This window comes from Orcinus orca, chromosome 5, assembly GCF_937001465.1.
Source record: "Orcinus orca chromosome 5, mOrcOrc1.1, whole genome shotgun sequence".
NCBI classification, from domain to species: domain Eukaryota; kingdom Metazoa; phylum Chordata; class Mammalia; order Artiodactyla; family Delphinidae; genus Orcinus; species Orcinus orca.
Window position 1 is genome coordinate 136808041 of NC_064563.1, and position 19140 is coordinate 136827180.

Consider the following 19140-nt stretch of genomic DNA (forward strand, 5'->3'; position numbering starts at 1 on the left):
TTCGTTTGGGGGAGACATGGGGAGACAGGCAGCCGACCTGGTCAGCCGCGTGCGGGTGCTTCCATCTTAGACACAGCTGGTACCAGCGAGAAGGTTTTAAAACGGGAGCCCCAGGCCAGGCAGGCAGGTGCCCTTCCTCCTGAGAGCCCAGAGCAGCCCAGGTGTGGAGTCTCACAGACACTGTGTGTGGTTCTCAAGCCTATCCCTTTTCTACCCCCTCATTTTAGAAGGTGCTGGATGAATGCCAGAACCAGCGGACCTGCCACCTCCTGGTCAATAGCCGTGTTTTTGGACCTGACCTTTGTCCAGGAAGCAGTAAATACCTCCTGGTCTCCTTTAAATGCCAACCTAGTAAGTAACTTGCGAGGGGCACAGCACACGCAGGGGGTGGGTTCCCTGACGACAGTGCTCCACCAGCTGACGTTCGTCCAGCTTTGAAACTCTTGTTCATAGGAATGTCGGGGCCCCATCCCACCTGGTGTTTTAGTTTGTGTGTATTTGTGTGCGTGTTGTGTGCGCACGCGCACCGATCTGTGTGGATTCTTGCAAATCCCTGAATTTTAAAAAATCCTTCCTAATATGTAAAACTTGGTTGTACTGATGCTAAAGATGCCAGGTGACGAGAGACTGCAATGGCTTTTCCCCACATAAGGAGCTGCTTCTCCTTTTCAGAGGAAGGCTTGTTATGAGGCTCCCCCTCCCCCGGCTGCAGGGCAACTTATTTTTCTGAGGAGGCTGGTGGCACAGCTGCCAGCTGAGCCCCGGATTCCAGATCTTTACAGACTGGCTTCTTCCCACTTTCACCTTCAGCGGGGGCTCCTGAAGCAGCATGTTTCCTAAGGAGAAAGAAAGAGGAAGAGGACTTGGCGGGAGCAAGCTCTTCTATTCTGATTTTGCACTTCTCTCCACTAACTTGCGCCATTTCTAACGCACACCAGTTTTGTGGTTAACCCATTGCAGGCTAAAAATAATTGCTGTTCCATGAGGAGGTCACATCTCCAGGCGTGGAGGGTCTGCCTGAGAGAAGCCAAAGGTAATTACGGGTTCCTGGTAATACTTGGAAAACTTGTTGAAAGACAGCAGTGTTCTAGCAACAACATTTAGCCAAACATCAGGGATAATCATTTGTAAAATTCTGTACTGCCACAGCAATGCAACCGTTCTCATTGTTTTGCATCTTGTTCTGTGTTGGTTTCTGCCTCTGGAGCCCAGCATCTCCCCAGACACTGGTGGCCTGGGTTCCTGTGGGGGGTGAGGCATCAGCCACACGCATGGAACGGTCTCAGGCGCACGTCTTCAGGGAAAGCCCTGGGTGCTTCGGCAAATATCCAGGCTTCTGTCTCAAATCCTTTCCTTGCTGGGACCCAGAAACCTTAGAACAGCCCTATGGCTCAGCGCCCCTACCCTGCACCCAAACATACACTCAAACTCACTCATACTCACACGTGCACCCATGCACACACTATCACACACTCACAATGCACACGCTATCACACACGGTGCACACACCTGGACTCTCACACGTATACACTATCACACCCATACACACTATTATACACATATGCACTGTCACACATGTAGTCATACCACATATGCACACTCACTCACAAGTACGCACAATCACAGGCTCTCACAAGCAGGCCCAAAGTTTGCAGAACAGCCGAAACTCCCCTGCTCCCCACCCAGGGATTCTCACCAACTCCTGCCCTACCTCACAGACTCAGGAAAATCACTTCTAGATGCCCACGTTTTTAGTAGCGTCCTCCCTCTGCTGAATCTCAAAAAATGACCACACCCCCTAGGGCTTCCCTGGTGGCACAGTGGTTGAGAGTCCGCCTGCCGATGCAGGGGACACGGGTTCGTGCCCCGGTCCGGGAAGATCCCACATGCCGTGGAGCGGCTGGGCCCTTGAGCCATGGCTGCTGGGCCTGCACGTCCGCAACGCAACGGGAGACCACAACAGGGAGAGGCCCGCGTACCACAAAAACAAACAAACAATGACCATGCCCTTGACCATGCCCTGGCCATGGTTTTGGCCACGCCCTTGGCCTCACCCTTGACTGTCTTAGCTTTCCCTTCTTTTTCTCTTCTGCCCATTTATTGTGATATTCTCTCACATTTTCTATATGTTGGAAATAGTTCATAATAAAAAGTTGGACAGGACCAGCCTTTAGAAGAAGTGAAAAGACCCTCATGAAATTGGCAGGACCCTGGATAAGCCAGTGCTGGGCCTCAGCCTGGTTTCTCCAGGGGGCAGTTAGGTCTGTTTGCTAATTTCATTTCCTCAGACACTTATTAAGCAACTGCTGTGCACAGGTGTGGGCCACGTTTTGGTTATGAAGAGAACTCGTATCTCACAGAGGATTCCTGGATGGTGGTTCTGTCTTGGGTGATTTCCAATGTCCCTTCATAAAGCGAGCATTTATTGAGATCTTCACATAGCCAGCTGCTTCTCATTCTTTAGATTCTAGGCCAAAGACCTCCTTTCTCCAGAGGGACCTTCTCTGTCCAAAAAAATATCTAAAGAAGACCCGTGCGCCCTTGGTACTGTGCAAGAGGCTCCCAGGAGGAATTGACCTCGGCAGGAACTCAGGGAAGGCTTTCCCGGCAGATGGTGACAACCTTCTGGGGTAGAGTCAGGGCACAGAAAGCTGAGTCCTTACAGAGGCCTGTGGCAGGGGTGGCACAGGGTGGGGCGGGGGCCGGAAGGAGCAAACGGAGCCCTAGGCAGAGAGCTGGAGCGTGATCCAGGGCCCTGATGGCCAGGGAAGTGGGTGGAGTCTTCCTGTAGGGCAGCATTGAAGCAGGGAGGCTACTCGGCTGGGGTGGTAGAGGCCCCTCTGGCTGCCCTGTGTGTAACGGATTTGAGGGGCAGAGCCCTTGCATCTTACTCTGTTTGAATTGCTACAACAAAGTGCCATAATTTAAGTGGCTTATAATCAACAGAAATTCATTTCTGTCAGTTCTGGAGTGCTGGGAAGGCCAGGATCAAGGTGCAGATCTGGTACCTGCTGAGGGCCTGCTTCCGCATAGGCGGCTGTCCTTTTTGCTCTAACCACACGGCGGAGGGGCGAGGAATCTCTCTGGGGTCTCGTGTACCAGAGCACGAATCCCATTCATGGGGGCTGCGTACTCATGGCCTCATCACCTCCCAAAAGCCCCACCTCCTGATACCATCACATGGGCATCAGGATTTCAGCATATGAATTGTACGAGGACACAAACATTCAGACCAGAGCCCCTGGGCTTCACTGGTGGTGCAGTGGTTAAGAATCCGCCTGCCAATACAGGGGACATGGGTTCGAGCCCTGGTCCGGGAAGATCCCACATGCTGTGGAGCAACTAAGCCCATGCGCCACAACTACTGAGCCTGTGCTCTAGAGCCCACGAGCCACAACTACTGAAGCCTGCGCTCTAGAGCCCGCGAGCCACAACTACTGAGCCCGCGTGCCACAACTGCTGAGCCCACGTGCCACAACTACTGAGCCCGCGAGCCACAACTACTGTGCCCGTGAACCTAGAACCCACCGCAATGAGAAGCCCACGCACCACAACAGAGAGTAGCCCCCACTCACCACGACTAGAGAAAGCCTGCGCACAGCAACGAAGACCCAATGCAGCCAAAAATAAATAAATAAAAGAAACCAGAGCCCCTCGTGTGACCCGGACATTGGGGGCCTAAAGCACTGCCGTTTAGGTGGCAGCACCTATTGCTGCTATGAAGTAGGGGTGGAAGTGAGGTCCCCGCACCCTCCTGTCTCTTTTTCTGCAACCCTGTCACCTCCTGAGGCTCTTCTCCATGGCCCCGGTTCCAGCCCCTGCATAACACTCTAATGGTCCAAAGCCCCCACGGCTGCACCCAGGTGCGCATGGAGCCGGCTGTTACCATGAGAGCCAGTTACTCCCATCTCTTCCCAGCCGTGCCTGTGTGCAGTGAAATCTGCCCTGATGGAAGTTCTCACACCGGGGAAATTGGCTAAGGCTACAAATCAGGGCTTACTTGTATGTTTGTTTTTTGGAGAGTATTGTACCAACAGTCCTCACTAGAATCTTCTTTTCCCCGATCGTGTGCCATGCTTCACTTCCTCCCTAAATATCATCCCTTCGGAGAATTTTGGTTCCAGTGAGTCTTTGAATTTAGGGTTCATGTTCCTGTCTGCTGTGGAGCTGCTGTGTGACCTTGGGCAGTGGAGGGAAACTTTCTGAGGCACCATAACTCAATTATAAAATGAAGATAAAGCACCCTCTACCTAGGGCTGTTGTAAAGACTAAAATTACAGTGCTGTACGTAAAATGCTTAGCACAGCACCTGTCATGGACTTGAGCTCAGCGATTGGTAGCTATTATTCCAAGAGGCAGATTAAAATAATTCTTGCTAAAGATGTGAATGACTGAAAGGCAGTGATATACCAATGGCTGGGGGTGCAGGGGGGTGCGGTCTGCCCTGAGTGCAGGCAATAGCAGGGTGCACTGTCTGCTGAGAATTTAAAAACACAATAGAAGAGACCAAGTATCTGTCTGCATGTTAACATTGCCATGCACTGGCAGTCATAAATAATGTCAATAATAACATGTTCGCATCATGGCAGATCACTCCACATGCCCATCTTTGAAAGGCCACTGCTGATATGCAGATGTGTCTATGCATTGTTTTTTGTTTGTTCGTTTGTTTTTATAAATTTATTTATTTTTGGCGGTTTTGGGTCTTCGTTGCTGTGCACGCGGGCTTTCTCTAGTTGCGGCGAGCGGGGGCTACTCTTTGTTGCGGTGCGCGGACTTCTCATTGCGGTGGCTTCTCTTGTTGCGGAGCACGGGCTCTAGAGCACAGGCTCAGTAGTTGTGGCACAGGGGCTTAATTGTACCGCGGCATGTGGGATCTTCCCAGATCAGGGCTCGAACCTGTGTCCCCTGTGTTGGCAGGCGGATTCTTAACCACTGCGTTACCTGGGAAGTCCATATGCATTGCTAAAGAGGAATGCATGGCACACAAAGACCTCTACTTAGGCGAGAGAATTTGTTGCTGTTGTCCTTTAAGCAGAGTCGTGGTTCTACCTCTACCCAGGCTCCTGGGTCAACCATCCGAACCCACAGAGATGTTGGCAACCCGTTTCTGGAAGGCCGCCCACACGCTAACCCAGCTCTAACACAAATTCTAGTTCTCTAAGAAAAGCAGCAATTATGTTAATGGTCCCATTGTTTTTAGAACCCAGAAATGTCACTCTTAGGTGACAATGAATTAGTACACCCCCAAGGAACCAAAGGACTCAACATCATACAGCGCTAACCTCCAAGCACATAATGTGACGCTCCCAGGCCCCTCCATTCCAGGAGATGATTTGCCCATATTCTGGGGACAGAAATCACTGGAGGCCTTACATGGGAGTGTCATGTTACTCTGGGTGAGTTTGGCTGGTACCGAGGCTGGAAGCTTTCATGAACGTGGCTCAATAAATCAGAGAGATGGGGGCTACTAAATGCGTTTCATGACATGCCTTAAAAAAGCTCATCTAATTTTTTTTAAATTCTGATAAAAAAAGAAAGAAACCATTCCTGTTGAAAAGTTTCCGGATTACAGAGATAAGGCTTGCTTTCTGTCCTGTGTTCTCCCTTCTCCTTCTTGGCAAGCTCTGCCAATGGAAGGCAGTTCACCAAAAATTCTTAGCATTTTTGGTATTCTTCTAGTTGGAAGGGTACTTGAGCTCTTTTGGTGTGTCTACTAGGCCCTCTGTTCTGCGTCAAAGGCCGTTGCTCACGCTGGACCTTTGAAGTCAGGCAATATTTCGGAGTTGGTGGGATTTAGTGTTTACTCATCAAAAGCACTGAAAAACTCATACCAGTGCGGATATGACTCACCGAAATCAAACCCTCCAATGTCAAGGTCAGACACAGTGTTCTTTTTATTTAGAAAAAGGAAACAAAACTTTTCTTGGCTCTAAGTTTAAACTGTTATATTAAGATTCCAGTGAGTGGGTAAAGGGCCTCCTAGACATTTGCTTAGTCATCACCTGACTTCTCCCTCCTCTGATGGGTCCTCAACTATGTTCACATACTAAAGAGAATGATGAGCATCTGTGAGGATTCTGTGAGCATCTGTAACCTGGTTTCTGCTCTGCACCTTTCATTCATGAATCTTCCCATCATCATGTTTTAAAGAACCATTGCCCAAGTTTTCCAGCGCCAGAGCTGATGGTAATCTTGAGATCCTAAAATGTTTCCTTCAAGCAGTTCAAAAATTTGGCCTCACTGCTACGTCTCTGTTTTCAGGAGAGAGGCATGGGAATTTACAAGTTACCGAAAGGTGGCATTTCTATTAGGAAATTATTCTCTTTCATGTTTTAAGTTTGGGACTTAAGCATCAGCGATTCCAGGATGTGAAGGTCCCACCGGCCACCGTTGCGCTCTTGTTTACTGCTCACGCCTTCTTCTGCAGGGAATTTCAGATTGGTTTGATCACAACCCCGAGTGAGAAAAACATTTTACATTTTGGCCCTACATAACGCACGCTCAACTGAAAAAATCTTTTATAAACTACGGTTTATCCTTACTTTGCGTGATGCACTTTGATGTTTTCTGAACTATTCTTTATTTTTTAAAATTTTAATCACAACTCAGCAAATTAATTTCATGACCTCAAATGACAATTGGAAAACTTTGGTTTCAGGGGATCAGGCTATACCTCCCATCCAGGAAAGAAAAGTGGAACAAAAACATGAATGGGAGAGAGAAGTGAAAGACAGGTTGACTGTGAGGGTGATGGAGGGTGTGGGCTAGTTTTCCTTTCTGTTTCTTCCCGTCCTAGGCAGCCCGTGACACCCTGAGCAGCTCGTGGAATTTAGCTCTCGTTTGCTGTTGACACCAATGCTTGTCTGGCTGAAAGATGTGCCTCAAAGTAGAAAAAACTAGGACTGGGGTGATAGAGTGGGGCTAGCATTTTTTCATGATTTTTCTTATACAAACGTTTGGGTGAGGGAGGGAGAGAACCCCACATGCAAAGAAATGACCACGGTCCCCTTTATGTTTTGCTTTGCTTTTATCTTGCAAGGTGTAAAATAAGTGGGAGGCTAGGAAAAGACATTTATAACATGTAAGAGACCAAAGTTCAAAAGTTAGCATCCAGTATCTATGAATCACTCCTACAAGTGATTTCTAAAGATCTGAAACACAACATGCAAAGGATGTAAAGAGGGGGCTCACGGAAGGGCTGCTTTGAGTAGTAAATTCCCTGATACATTTAAAGGTCCTAGAACAAGGCCTAAGTTCAGAGAAGGTGTAAACATCAGCTATTGTTATTTTCAAAATATCTTTGTTGAGGTGTAATTTACATAGCAAAACATTCGCCCATTTTAACTGTACAATTCAATGATTTTTAGTAGACGTACTGAGTTGTGCAGCCGCAACAGTCCAGCAATAGAATATTTCCATCATCTGAAACTATTTCCTTGTGTCCATTTGCCATTGTCACTTCGTGTCCCCAGCTCTCAGCCTCAGAAGACCCCTAATCTTCATTCTGTCTCTAGAGGTTTGCCTTTTCTGGATAGCTCACAGACATAGAATCATACGTTAGGTAGTCTATTGTGTCTGCAGTGTTAACTATTATTACTTTAAAAAATCAAATCATTAGTAAAACATTTTAGTCAATTGAATGGTTTTTGGGGACACTCTTTTAAAAAAAACCAACGAACTATATCTTCTCCAGGGCGCATGTATAATTCACCTCTGTATGACGTTGCAAAGGGAAGTTTCACTGTGGTGCACGGAATAAACAAATAAACTTTTCCTGAATTCTTTGGGAACAGACTATAAGCTGGAATCGTCCTCTCCTAGGACCCACGCCAGCCCAAGGGCCCGTTTTCCTGGATCACCAGACTTGGGGCCAACTCTTCACACCTCTTCGAAGAGGGATTCTTTTTTCTTTTCAATATTCTTTTTCATATTCTTTTGCATTCTGGTTTATTACATGATATTGAATATAGTTCCCTGTGCTCTACAGTAGGACCTTGTTGTTTCAAAGAGCGATCCTTCACAGACACTGTGCCTTGCTGCTTTTCCTTTCCTAGACAAGGACATAATTTACTTTCCCATCATTTCTCTTTCTCTTTGTAAATACACAAACGGAATACTAGAACGTTACGAAGTTGGGTGGTGCGGTTTAGCTGGACTCTCTCCTGAACTTAATCTTCCATCAGGTGATTCCTGGTCTTTACCTGTGTGAGTCCCAGTATGGCATTTGAGAAGAGGCTCCCTTCGATTAAGGAACGTGGGACCTCAAGTGGGAAGAGAGAGAAACTCCCTTTATGGCCTGGCCCAGGACCTGGCCCAGGGAGCCCTGCTGTCTTCACCCTGGCATCTCTCCTCCTCCGTTTGGTCCTTAGGGTAATTCCTGGGTCTTTGCACTTGTTGACCCTCTTCCTGCAGAGGATTTTGCAGGGTCAGAGAGCCCATGGCAGGCAGGACCATCCCGACTCTCCCCTTCCTGGGGTGCAGCCCCCCGGGGGATGGGACCTGGCCGGGGCACGAGCAGTGCTTTCTGATTCCTTCTGAGGAAGCTGATGGTGCCACCTGTTTTTGTTTCTGCTTCAGATGAATTAAAAAACAAAACTGTGTGTGAAGACCACGAGCTGAAACTGCACTGCCACGAGTCCAAGTTTCTCAACATCTACTCAGCAACCTATGGCAGGAAGACCCAGGAGAGGGACGTCTGCTCCTCGGAAGCCACGTGGCTCCCCCCCTTTGGTATGTGTCTTTATGTGGCTGTTGTCAGGGTGCTGTCGGAGGAGGTTAGGGCTCCGGTCCCTAAGGAAGGAGGCCACGCGCTGGCTGGTACCTGGACTAGAGGGAAAGTCAAGGGCAGGGGGAAACCACCCCCCAGGGTCCTGTCTCCCTCTGCCCCACATTCTGGAATCGTCTGTTGTTCAGTTAGTCTACACCGAGTGTTTACTGAGCACCTGCTGTATGCAGGGCCTGTTGTAAGCATGGGGGAGTCATCAGCGACCAGCACAGAGTCTCCCTGGAGCTGACCTTCCAGCAGTGGATGAGGAGACAATGAGAAAGCAGATAATAAACGAGCTAATGTGTCGCACTTCCGGTGCCCATAAGCATTAAAGGGAAAAGCACATGAGGGAGGGAGGGAGGGAGGGAGGGAAGGCCGGAGAGCACGCGGAGGATGCTGCAGGGAGGCACAGTGCTGTGGACTGATGGGTGTGCTGAGCAGAGACTCGGAGGGGCAGAGCCTGCAGGTCCTGGGGACGGCGTCCAGGCGGGGAGAAGAGCCCATGCTAAGGCCCTGAGGCTATGTTCAGGGTGGAGAAGAGCTCAGTGAGTCATTCTTAGAAGTCCGCAGTTTGGAGCTAAGATGATGGCCCGACACACCTGAGAGCTCCACCCTTCAAAGTCACCCTCTGTTATTATTAGGGTTCTCCAGAGAAATGGAACCAATAGGAGATAGGTGGATAGATAGATAGATAGATAGATAGATGATAGGTAGGTTGATAGATAATTGATAGATTGATAGATAGATAGATGATAGGTAGATTGATAGATAATTGATAGATAGATAGAGAGACTGATTTTAAAGAATTGGCTCACACATTTGTGGAGGTTGGCAAGTTTGAAACCTGCAGGGCAGGCTGGCAGTCTGAAAACTCAGGTAAGAGTTGATGTTCAGTCTTGAGTCTGAATTCCGCAGGAAAGCAGGCTGGAAACCCTGGCAGAAGTTCTACGTTGCGGCCTGGAGAAGAACTCCCTTTTCAGATGACCCCAGTCTTTGCTCTTAAGGCCTTCCATGGATTGGTTGAGGTCCACCCACGTTATGGAGGGTGATCTGCGTTACTCAAAGTCTGCTGATTGACTGTTAGTCATATCTTTTTTTTTAAATTGAAGTATAGTTGATTTACAATGTTTCAGGTGTACAGCAAAGTGATTCAGTTATACATGTATATATGTGTGTGTGTGTGTATTCTTTTTCAAATTCTTTTCCATTATAGGGTATTACAAGGTATTGAATAGTTCCCTGTGCTATACAGTAGGTCTTTGATGTTTGTCTATTTTATATATAGTAGTGTGTATCTGTTAATCGCAAGCTCCTAATGTATCCCTCCCCCCCTTTCCCCTTTAGTAACCATAAGTTTATTTTCTATGTCTAATGTTAGTCATATCTTAAAAATACCTTCCCAATAACATCTAGACTGGTGTCTGACCAAACCACTGGGCACTGTAGCCTAGGCAAAATGACGCATAAATTAACCATCACACGCCCCAATCTGTGGTGGTGAAACGGCCTCAGCTCCACCCGCCGTGTTACCAGAGAGAACAGACCAATTGTGAAACGGCCCAAGAAGTTGCACTTTATTCATCAAACCTGAAATGAGCTCCTTAATGTGTTAAATTGCTGCAATCGATTCCTGGATCACATGTGAAATTAAACATTAATTAAAAAAAGAAGTTTATACATAACTAATATCTTGGATCTGAAAAAAAAAAAAAAAAAAGAAGAATGTAAAGTGACCTAGCTACACAGGCACACTCTTAGGCAAGGCTGGAGAGAGAACCAAAAAGCAATTCACAAGGAACACGTGTCACACGTGTCTCCGAGGCCCCTCGCCCAGCCTTCAGAGAAGGTAGAAGGTCGTCTGAAGGACAGCCGAGGCAGACAGCAGAAGCAGGCCGAAGTGGGCATCCGGCCGCTCTTAATTAGCTCCCGTCTTAACAGGCTTGCCTGCCACGTGGGCAGAGAGACCCTCGTGAGGGTGGCTCCTGCTGTCTGTGCGTAGTGCCCGGTGCTCCAGCAAGTGACTTGTGAGTTTGGAAACTCCATTCTCCCTCCCATATAACATCTCCCCGTGTTCACAATGTCTCCTTTTCCCTTGTTCCTGCTGCTGTGTTAGGTCAAAGGACCATTGCCTGGTCATCGCAGGAGTCCCCCTGTCCCTAGGCATGGCTTTCTCCCCTGGGTGGCCAGAGCTACCTTCTAAAAGGCAAATCTGCCCTCCTGAACATCCTGCAGGGGCTCCCTGTATCATCTGGTTTGCTTAGCTGGACAAGGCACCCTTGGTGATCTGATCTCTTTCGACAGAAAGCGACTCCACTTCTTAATATCAGTGTGGGACAACCCATTTCTCGGGCTCACTGAGTCTAGCTTAGCCATGTGTGTTTTGGGAGACAGCAATAAGTAACATCTATCTCAGGAGTTCTTTTGAGCAGAAGGTGGTCAGCCAGGTAGGTAGATCTGTGTGCAGGCTGAATGACTGACGTTCCGTACGTCACTGCCTTAGGTTCCTGGGAGGTTGGATGGGAGTTGGGTTTACAGGGAAAAGTCATCAGCCAAAGAAAACGTTAGCAGACCCCGTGGTTAAAAGACAGGTTTCCATAGAGAGTTCAGGGAATCCTCAGGTCAGCTGTGAATAAGCCTTGTTGACTCAGGAAAGGGCTGTGAATGGGAGACTGTGCCCCTTGCTTGGCTGTTCAGTTATTAAACCCTGAGCCCTGGCCAAGTCACATGGCAAAAACAGCCTGCCAGGGCTTCCCTGGTGGTGCAGTGGTTGAGAGTCCGCCTGCCGATGCAGGGGATGCGGGTTCGTGCCCCGGTCCGGGAGGATCCCGCGTGCCACGGAGCGGCTGGGCCCGTGAGCCATGGCCACTGAGCCTGCGCGTCCGGAGCCTGTGCTCTGCAGCGGGAGAGGCCACGGCAGTGAGAGGCTCGCGTACTGCAAAAAAATAAATAAATAAACAGCCTGCCCATCCCTCTCCCCCTTCCCACCCTCCCCTCGCAGTTGCGTGCTTCTGCCCATGGCCCCTTGAGTGCCCGTGAGGGTGAGGGTCAAGCTCTTCACTGCATTCATGAACCGCCACCCAAATGCCAGAGATCCGCTGGCCCCAGGCTCTGCAGTGCGAAGGGGTCCAAGGGAAATGAAAGGGTCCTTGCGGGTCCCCCTTCCGCTCACTGTCTCGGGTCCCCCTTCATCTCACCATCTCGTGTGCCCTTCACCTCACCGTCTCGGGTCCCCGTTCATCTTGTCCCACAGCCTTACGTGGAGGCCTCTGGTTTCACCTTTTGGGTTAGCACTTAAGGGCAGAACCGTGCATGTGTGCAGAAATATGAACCCCTGGCTGCCTGTGCTGGTGAAGTTTCTTGATCTAACTGAAGGCTAAGAAATACTCCACTTCTTGGCCCAGGTAAACTGTACGTAAGGGTTTTAAACTGAATTTGGCGTGTTCGCCCCACAAAAATCATCAGTTTTCCCTCTGATATAAACACACTTTAATATCACCCACTTTAAAAAGCACCCTCTTTTGACCCCCTGTCTCCCATCCACTGCGTCTGCAAGTCCTGTGGACTCTCCCCGTACCCAGTATCCAGACTGTTTGCTCCCAGCCCACTCAGGGCTTCTCTCACCTGGACCATCTGGGCTGCCTCTTGACTGGTCTCCGGCCTCGCTTCTTGATTCCACACCCTCCCTGAGCCCCTTCTTCACTTAGCAGTCAGAGGGATTTTATTTAAATCAAATCAGATCACATCCCCCCACCCCACTTAAAGCCCTTCACTCTGTCTACTGTAGAATAAACCCAGTCTCCCAGCTGTGGTGCGCCTCTCTCTCTCCTTCCTTCACTACCTCTGGAGCACTCCACACTCCTTCATACCCCAGGGCCTTTGCACAAGCTCTTCCTCTGGCCTGGAATCTCACCCCACATCTTTGCATGGCCAGCTCCGTCTCGTCATTCGGGAATCAACTCAGATGTCATTTCAGAGAGGTTCTCCGAGGCAGCCTGCCAGCACGGCACCTTGTCCCTGCCATCCCACTCGAGCTGTCCCCATTTGATTGTCTTCATAACGTGGAAATAGTCACTTATGTGCATATGGTCTCTCTCACCTGGAGAAGGCCAGCACTGCAGGGGATATGCCTCTTTTTTCCTGTGGAATTCCCAGCAAGCAGAGCAGAGCCTGGCACAGAGCAGGTGCCCGTGTGAATCTCGAGCCCTGTGAATGAGTCAGAGCCCCCCTTCCTAAGTGAGGCACCCACACTGGCCTCCGGCGGGTGGATGGTTGCCGGCCTGGAATGTGGGCCTGGTGTTGTCACAGCTTCCAACCTCTCATGAGATGCTGGGAATCTGAATTTTTTTTTTAATGTGAAATTTTCCAACTTTTAAAACACCGTGCAAGCCAAACAAAACATGCCTATGGGCCACATCCGGTCCATGGGCCACCGGTGTGTGATCTCTGCTCTCAGTTCTAAGTTATTACTGCAGCTGGGCCTCAGCACTTCGAAGAAGGAGAAAGGGCTGTTTATTTTTAACCCCGGAACCTGGTATGAACTTGGGAGGATGGTTGCCTAAAGGCCAAGTGGTCGGGTCTCACCTTGGGCCTCTGAAAGGGGATGTGTGTGCCTTTACTCTTGCATATAAGCTAAAGTCTGGTGCCGCCCCACGAGCTCAGGGTCTGGGTACCCAGGGCAGCCCCGCATACTCGGTCAGAAAGCAGGTCGGAGCGAGGCTTTAGCACTCAGATACCCAGCGAGAGCGTTTCCACTTCTTTCTAAAAGATGATTGTTGTGATGATTGTTGTTCTGCACAAGCACCGTCATTGTATTAAACAGAAATAAGAAAAAGATTGAGCCACAGATTTTTCCCATCAAATGAAAAGATGTTTCTTTTCAGGATCTCTTCCAAGTCCTGGTGTATGATGAGCAGAGAACAACTTTTACATAATGGCAATTCTGAAGTAGATATATTTGAATTCTGCTTTGAAATTTAACTTTATGTCACGGGTGGTTTTCCACATGACCAGTGAATTCCTGACAAAGTCAATCACTCTCTTGTTAAAGGGATACAATATGTACTTTACTTACCCATTCCCTGGTGGCTGTTTCATTGCTTTTTTTTTTTAAATTAATTGATTTATTTTTTGGCTGCATTGGGTCATCGTTGCTACATGAGGGCTTTCTCTAGTTGCGGAGAACAGGGGCTACTCTTCATTGGGGTGTGAGGGCTTCTCGTTGCGGTGGCTTCTCTTGTTGCGGAGCACGGGCTCTAGAGCGCAGGCTCAGTAGTTGTGGCGCTCGGGCTTAGTTGCTCCGTGGCATGTGGGATCTTCCCTGACCAGGGCTCGAACCCGTGTCCCCTGCATTGGCAGGCGGACTCTTAACCACTGCACCACCAGGGAAGTCCCTATTTCATTGTTTCTGATTTTTAAATATCATAAACAATGTGTAAGGAACCTGTGCTTGTAGCTTTTTCTTTCCTCTGGTTTATTTCCTTGGGATAAATTCCCAGAAGTTTTATTCCAAAGGAGGGCATGGGCATGTTTACAGTTCTTCCCATGTACCACCAGAGGTCTTTCCAAAACCTTTTCATACCAGTTTATGTGCATAAACAGTGACGTAGAACTGTGGGTTTCCCTGCAATTTTTGCAGCATTCTGTATGATTTTTCTTCATGTTTCCAAGTTAATAGGTATATAGTGGCCTTTCTGTATATTTTTTATTTGCTTTTCTTTGTTTATGAATGACCTTGAACCTTTCCCCTTGTGTTTGTGGTTATTGCATTTGTGCTTTGCACACACTGTGTCTCTAGCCTTTGTCCTTTTGTTGTTGTTGAGATCTTTATTTTTTCCATTAATTTTTATGAGCTCAAGACAGAGTAAAGATATGAACCCTTTATACATTTTTTTCTGCTGGACGTTTCCCATGCCACGGTATATTTTTTTCTGAACTAGTAGTCCGGGTTTGCTATATAGGGCTGGTTGCGTCTGTGTACTTCATACATAGGATAAGTTCAAAGGGAATGGGTTGAGTGGTGGTGGAGAGGGGGATGCCCCTGGTGGGAGTTGGGCAGGTACATGTGGTCCCCAAATCATGGTGTGACGGCATCATGTTCCCACAAGCATCCTCAGGGCTGCCCAAGGCCTGGCTGTCAGTACCTCCCATAGCGGAACCCAAGCTTCTGCTGGACATCCCCAAGGATATGAGGGGACTCATGCTGTCCTCGGCAAGGCCTCCGGGTCTGGGCTGGGAGGAGGGCAGACAGAACCTCCACGCTCTATGGGTGATCCTCTAAGCTGGTCCCATCTGGAATGTATCAGGGAAGGCGCAGCCACGGTGAGGCGCTGGTCACACACCACACCCTGGCCTTGGACAGGGCTTCCCAGTCTTCCCACGTCATCACACACAGAAAATTATATTTGCATGGCACAGAGAGGTAAAGGGAGGCACTGCCCATACCCAAAATCAAGAGTCCAAGGGAAGCCTGGAGGCCTGAGGAGATGCATTCAGTGTACCTGTGTGCATTCACTGGTTTTGTTTTTTTTGTAATTTATTTATTTTTGGCTGCGTTGGGTCTTCGTTGCTGCATGCAGGCTTTCTCTAGTTGCGGCCAGTGGGGGGCTACTCTTCGTTGCAGTGCATGTGCTTCTTATTGTGGTGGCTTCTCTTGTTGTGGAGCGTGGGCTCTAGGTGCACAGGCTTCAGTAGTTGTGGCACGTGGGCTCAGTAGTTGTGGCTCACGGGCTCTAGAGCACAGGCTCAGTAGTTGTGGCGCACGGGCTTAGTTGCTCCGCGGCATGTGCGATCTTCCCGGACCAGGGCTCGAACCCATGTCCCCTGCATTGGCAGGTGGATTCTTATCCACTGCGCCACCAGGGAAGTCCCTGCATTCACTGTTGAAGTTGGGAAGCTCTGCCTTGAAGATGCGCTTGGCTCAGGACGCAAAGGTTACTGATGCTGGGCTTGTCTTCAAGGCCCTTGGATTTTAACCATCTCCTCAAGGTCCTCCCAACTATGCCCACTTCCCAGTCCCAAAGCTACTTCTGTAGTTTTAGGATTTTCTTTCCCCAGCAATGTGTATTTGTTTTCTTTTTTTTAAATTTTTTTAAATTGAAGTATAGTTGATTTACAATGTTGTGCCAGTCTCTGCTGTACAGCAAAGTGACTCAGTTATACACATGTAGACATTCTTTTTTATATTCTTTTTTTTTTTTTTGCGGTACGCAGGCCTCTCACTGTTGTGGCCTCTCCCGTTGCGGAGCACAGGCTCCGGACACGCAGGCTCAGTGGCCATGGCTCACGGGCCCAGCCGCTCCGCAGCATGTGGGATCTTCCCTGACCAGGGCACGAACCCATGTCCCCTGCATTGGCAGGCGGACTCTCAACCACTGCGCCACCAGGGAAACCCCTCTTTTTTATATTCTTTTCCATTATGGTTTATCACAGAATATACTTTTGTGTACTATACAGTAGGACCTTGTTGTTTACCCATTCTAAATGTAATAGTTTGCATCTACTGTATTTGTTTTCTATTGCAGAGTAATGAAATATTCCCAAATTTAATGGCTTAAAACAAAAATGAACATTTATTACCACACCGTTTCTGTGGGGCAGGGATTCTGGGGTACCCTAGTTGGGAAGTTCTTGCTTAGGGATCTCATGGTGTCTCATGGTTGCAGCTGGCATGTCGGCTCGGGCTGCAGTCATCTGAGGGCTGGACTTCCAAGGTGACTCACTCATATGGCGGGCAAGTTGGTGCAGGTTGTTGGTGGGAGACCTTGGTTCTCCCCACATAGGTCTCGAGCGTCCTTGAGACATGACAGCTGGCTTCTCCCAAAGCCCAAGATGCAGAAGAGCAAATGGAAGCCACACACCGTCACCTCCACCCAACTCTATGGGTCTCACAGACCAGCTGATTCTTTGAGGGAGGAGGCTACACAAGGGTGTGAATTCCAGGAGGTTGAGACCATTGGGGGCCATCTTGAAGGCTTCTACGGGCTGAACTGTGTCCTCGTAAAATTCCCGTGTTGACATCCTAACCTCCAGTACCTCAGAATTGTGACTGTCTGGGAAGATGGGGCCTTTAAAGAGGTGACTAAGTTATACCGAGGTCATATGGGAGGGCCTTAATCCAACGTGACTGCCTATAAGAAGGGGAGATCAGGACACGGACACACACAGAGGGAAGACCATGTGAGGACGCAGGGAGAGGTCAGCCATTTGCAAGCTAAGGAGAGAAACCTCAGAAGGAGCCAACCCTCCTGACATCTTGGACTTCCGGCCTCCAGAACCAAGAGGAAACAAAATTCTGTTGTTTAAGCCACCCAGTTTTTGGTACTCATTACCACGGCCCTATAAACTACTACAAAGGCTGACTGACCGTCACAGCTGTCAAAAAGCGACATTTTACCGTCACACAGGTTCAAACACAGGTAGATCTGGTGTCTCTTCTTGAGGGTGGTGACCCAAAATTTCTGAAAGATCTTAAAGCAAGTCACACCCCTCAGCACTTATGGCTCTTTTTGGGACTTCCCTGGAGGTCCAGTGGTTAAGACTCCCTGTGCTTCCAGTGCAGGGGGCGTGGGTTCAATCCCTGGTCGGAGAACCAAGATCCCACATGCCGCGCGGCATGGCCAAAAAATTTGAAAAAAAAAAAAAAAAACCCGAAAACGTACAGCTCCTCTAGTGGAAGAGAAACTGAAAGAAAGGTATGGAAGTGATCAGCGTTGGTTCCAGAGAAACACCAGTGAAGCAGCATCCTAACACAGGAAGGACTGAACCTTCCCACAGACCCGGGCGTGAACTTAGGAAAGCAGGCCTCCAGAAAGTTCCCTGGGCTGGGCCTCCGCTATGGGACGTCATTTCCTGCTGCAGCTACATTTTCTGGGTGGGCTCCAGGGACTCTATTTCCTTAAGAAGTGAATGAGAAAAATGACACAATGGACGTCAAAGGCTGGGCTAAGGCCGCCCCAAGGCCAAGTGTGGGCAGGCCTGGACTTTTCAGCCAAAGATCAAGGTGCCAGGGATTCCCACTGCCAAGAAAGTCTCTTAAGAGCAACCAGCCTAATTATCTGAATAAACACAGGTTGTAAAGAGCGATTAACTTCAGTTTCTGTTAAACAGTAGCCTCCCCCCCCCCCAAAAAAAGTTGAATGTCTTGTTATCACATGTATTGGGGTGGAGGGTAGTTTGCCAGGCAGAGAGGTGCAAACAGAATCAGCCTGGGAGGGAAATAACCACTTTAAAAAAAGAATCCTGCCAATGGTTCAGAGCTCAGCATCAACAAGGAAATGGTCAGACCCGAAGTGGACCTGAATTACCTTGGGCCTCTTCCTAAAAACACACTGTGGCTTCTTTCCTTCTCACCAAGATAAATTCTTTCACTCCCAGGGTAGCTATGAGTGCAGAAGCCTGCCTCTGTAAATCACGCTGGTCACAAGACCTCCTGGGTGCAAGAGGATTGTCGTCTTACAGATGGGAGTCTCTTCCCCCCGCCCTTCCTCTGTTAGCCTTAAAGAATATGGTCAGGCACATGTCCTAAGAAAATACAAAGGTTCCAGGGCTCTTATACCATCTGGCAAGAGCATGAATTGGTACAACTCTTCTGGGTAATGGGTTGGCAGTGTGTATCAAAAACTTTAACATTTTGAATGCCCTCTGACAAAGCAATCTACTTCCAAGAATTAGAAACTATCATGCCTGTGTCCAAATGTTTATCTCTAAGGATGTTTCACATAGAATTCTTTATAGCATTAAACCATGGAACTCATCAGAATGTCTGCCAATAGGGTATTGTAAATAGAGCCGATACATCCATAAAGTGAGAATCTCTACACCTCTTTAAAATGATGCTTATGTTAAAATTTTCACAAATATATTAATAAATGAGAAAAAATAGCATGCAGAGTAATATGTACATGATCCCATTGAGGGGGAAGGACATTTAAACATAGAAAAGTGACTACAAGGATGTTCTTTAAAGGTTAACCTTTTTTTTCCTATTAGTGGGATTTACTGGGGCTTTTTATTTTCCTGGTTTAGGCATATTTGTGATTTTCAAGTTTTCAACTACAAACATGTTTTTATTTTGAAACAGAAAAAAATAATAGTTTACAGACAAAACCAATCATAGTTATTATAGGACTTCTAAGAATAACTTCGTAATTCGTACGGTTACTTCTTCCCAGTGTAGGTGGCTTATACAGAAATCATACAGTGCATTCTCAGATCTCTTGAGATTTAAGGTTTCTTTTTTTCAACTGATACATGTGCTCAGAGAAGAACCTGTGCGTCCACAAAGCAATGAAAAATAATGATAAAAATAAACTGCAAGGGACTGGGGAGAGATAAATTAAGAGTTTGGGATTAACAGATACACACTACTATAT

The 19140-nt window shown here is 48.2% G+C and overlaps 1 protein-coding gene and 1 long non-coding RNA gene across 4 annotated transcripts in view; both read left to right on the top strand.

The window, feature by feature from the left end:
• EVA1C (eva-1 homolog C) overlaps positions 1-19140 on the top strand; it is an 85299-nt gene that overhangs the window by 40082 nt on the left and 26077 nt on the right. For 2 of the 3 annotated variants that reach the window (XM_033418193.2, XM_004264513.4), the window contains exons 3-4: positions 228-351; positions 8581-8733. In XM_033418193.2, the coding sequence (XP_033274084.1) occupies positions 228-351; positions 8581-8733 (277 nt within the window). The remainder of the gene's footprint in view (positions 1-227; positions 352-8580; positions 8734-19140) is intronic. The other variant, XM_033418196.2, reaches the window with a different exon arrangement.
• On the top strand, positions 9186-10465 carry LOC125964538 (uncharacterized). Its single transcript, XR_007477648.1, has 2 exons — positions 9186-9480; positions 9531-10465. It is a non-coding gene; the product is annotated as an uncharacterized LOC125964538 (long non-coding RNA).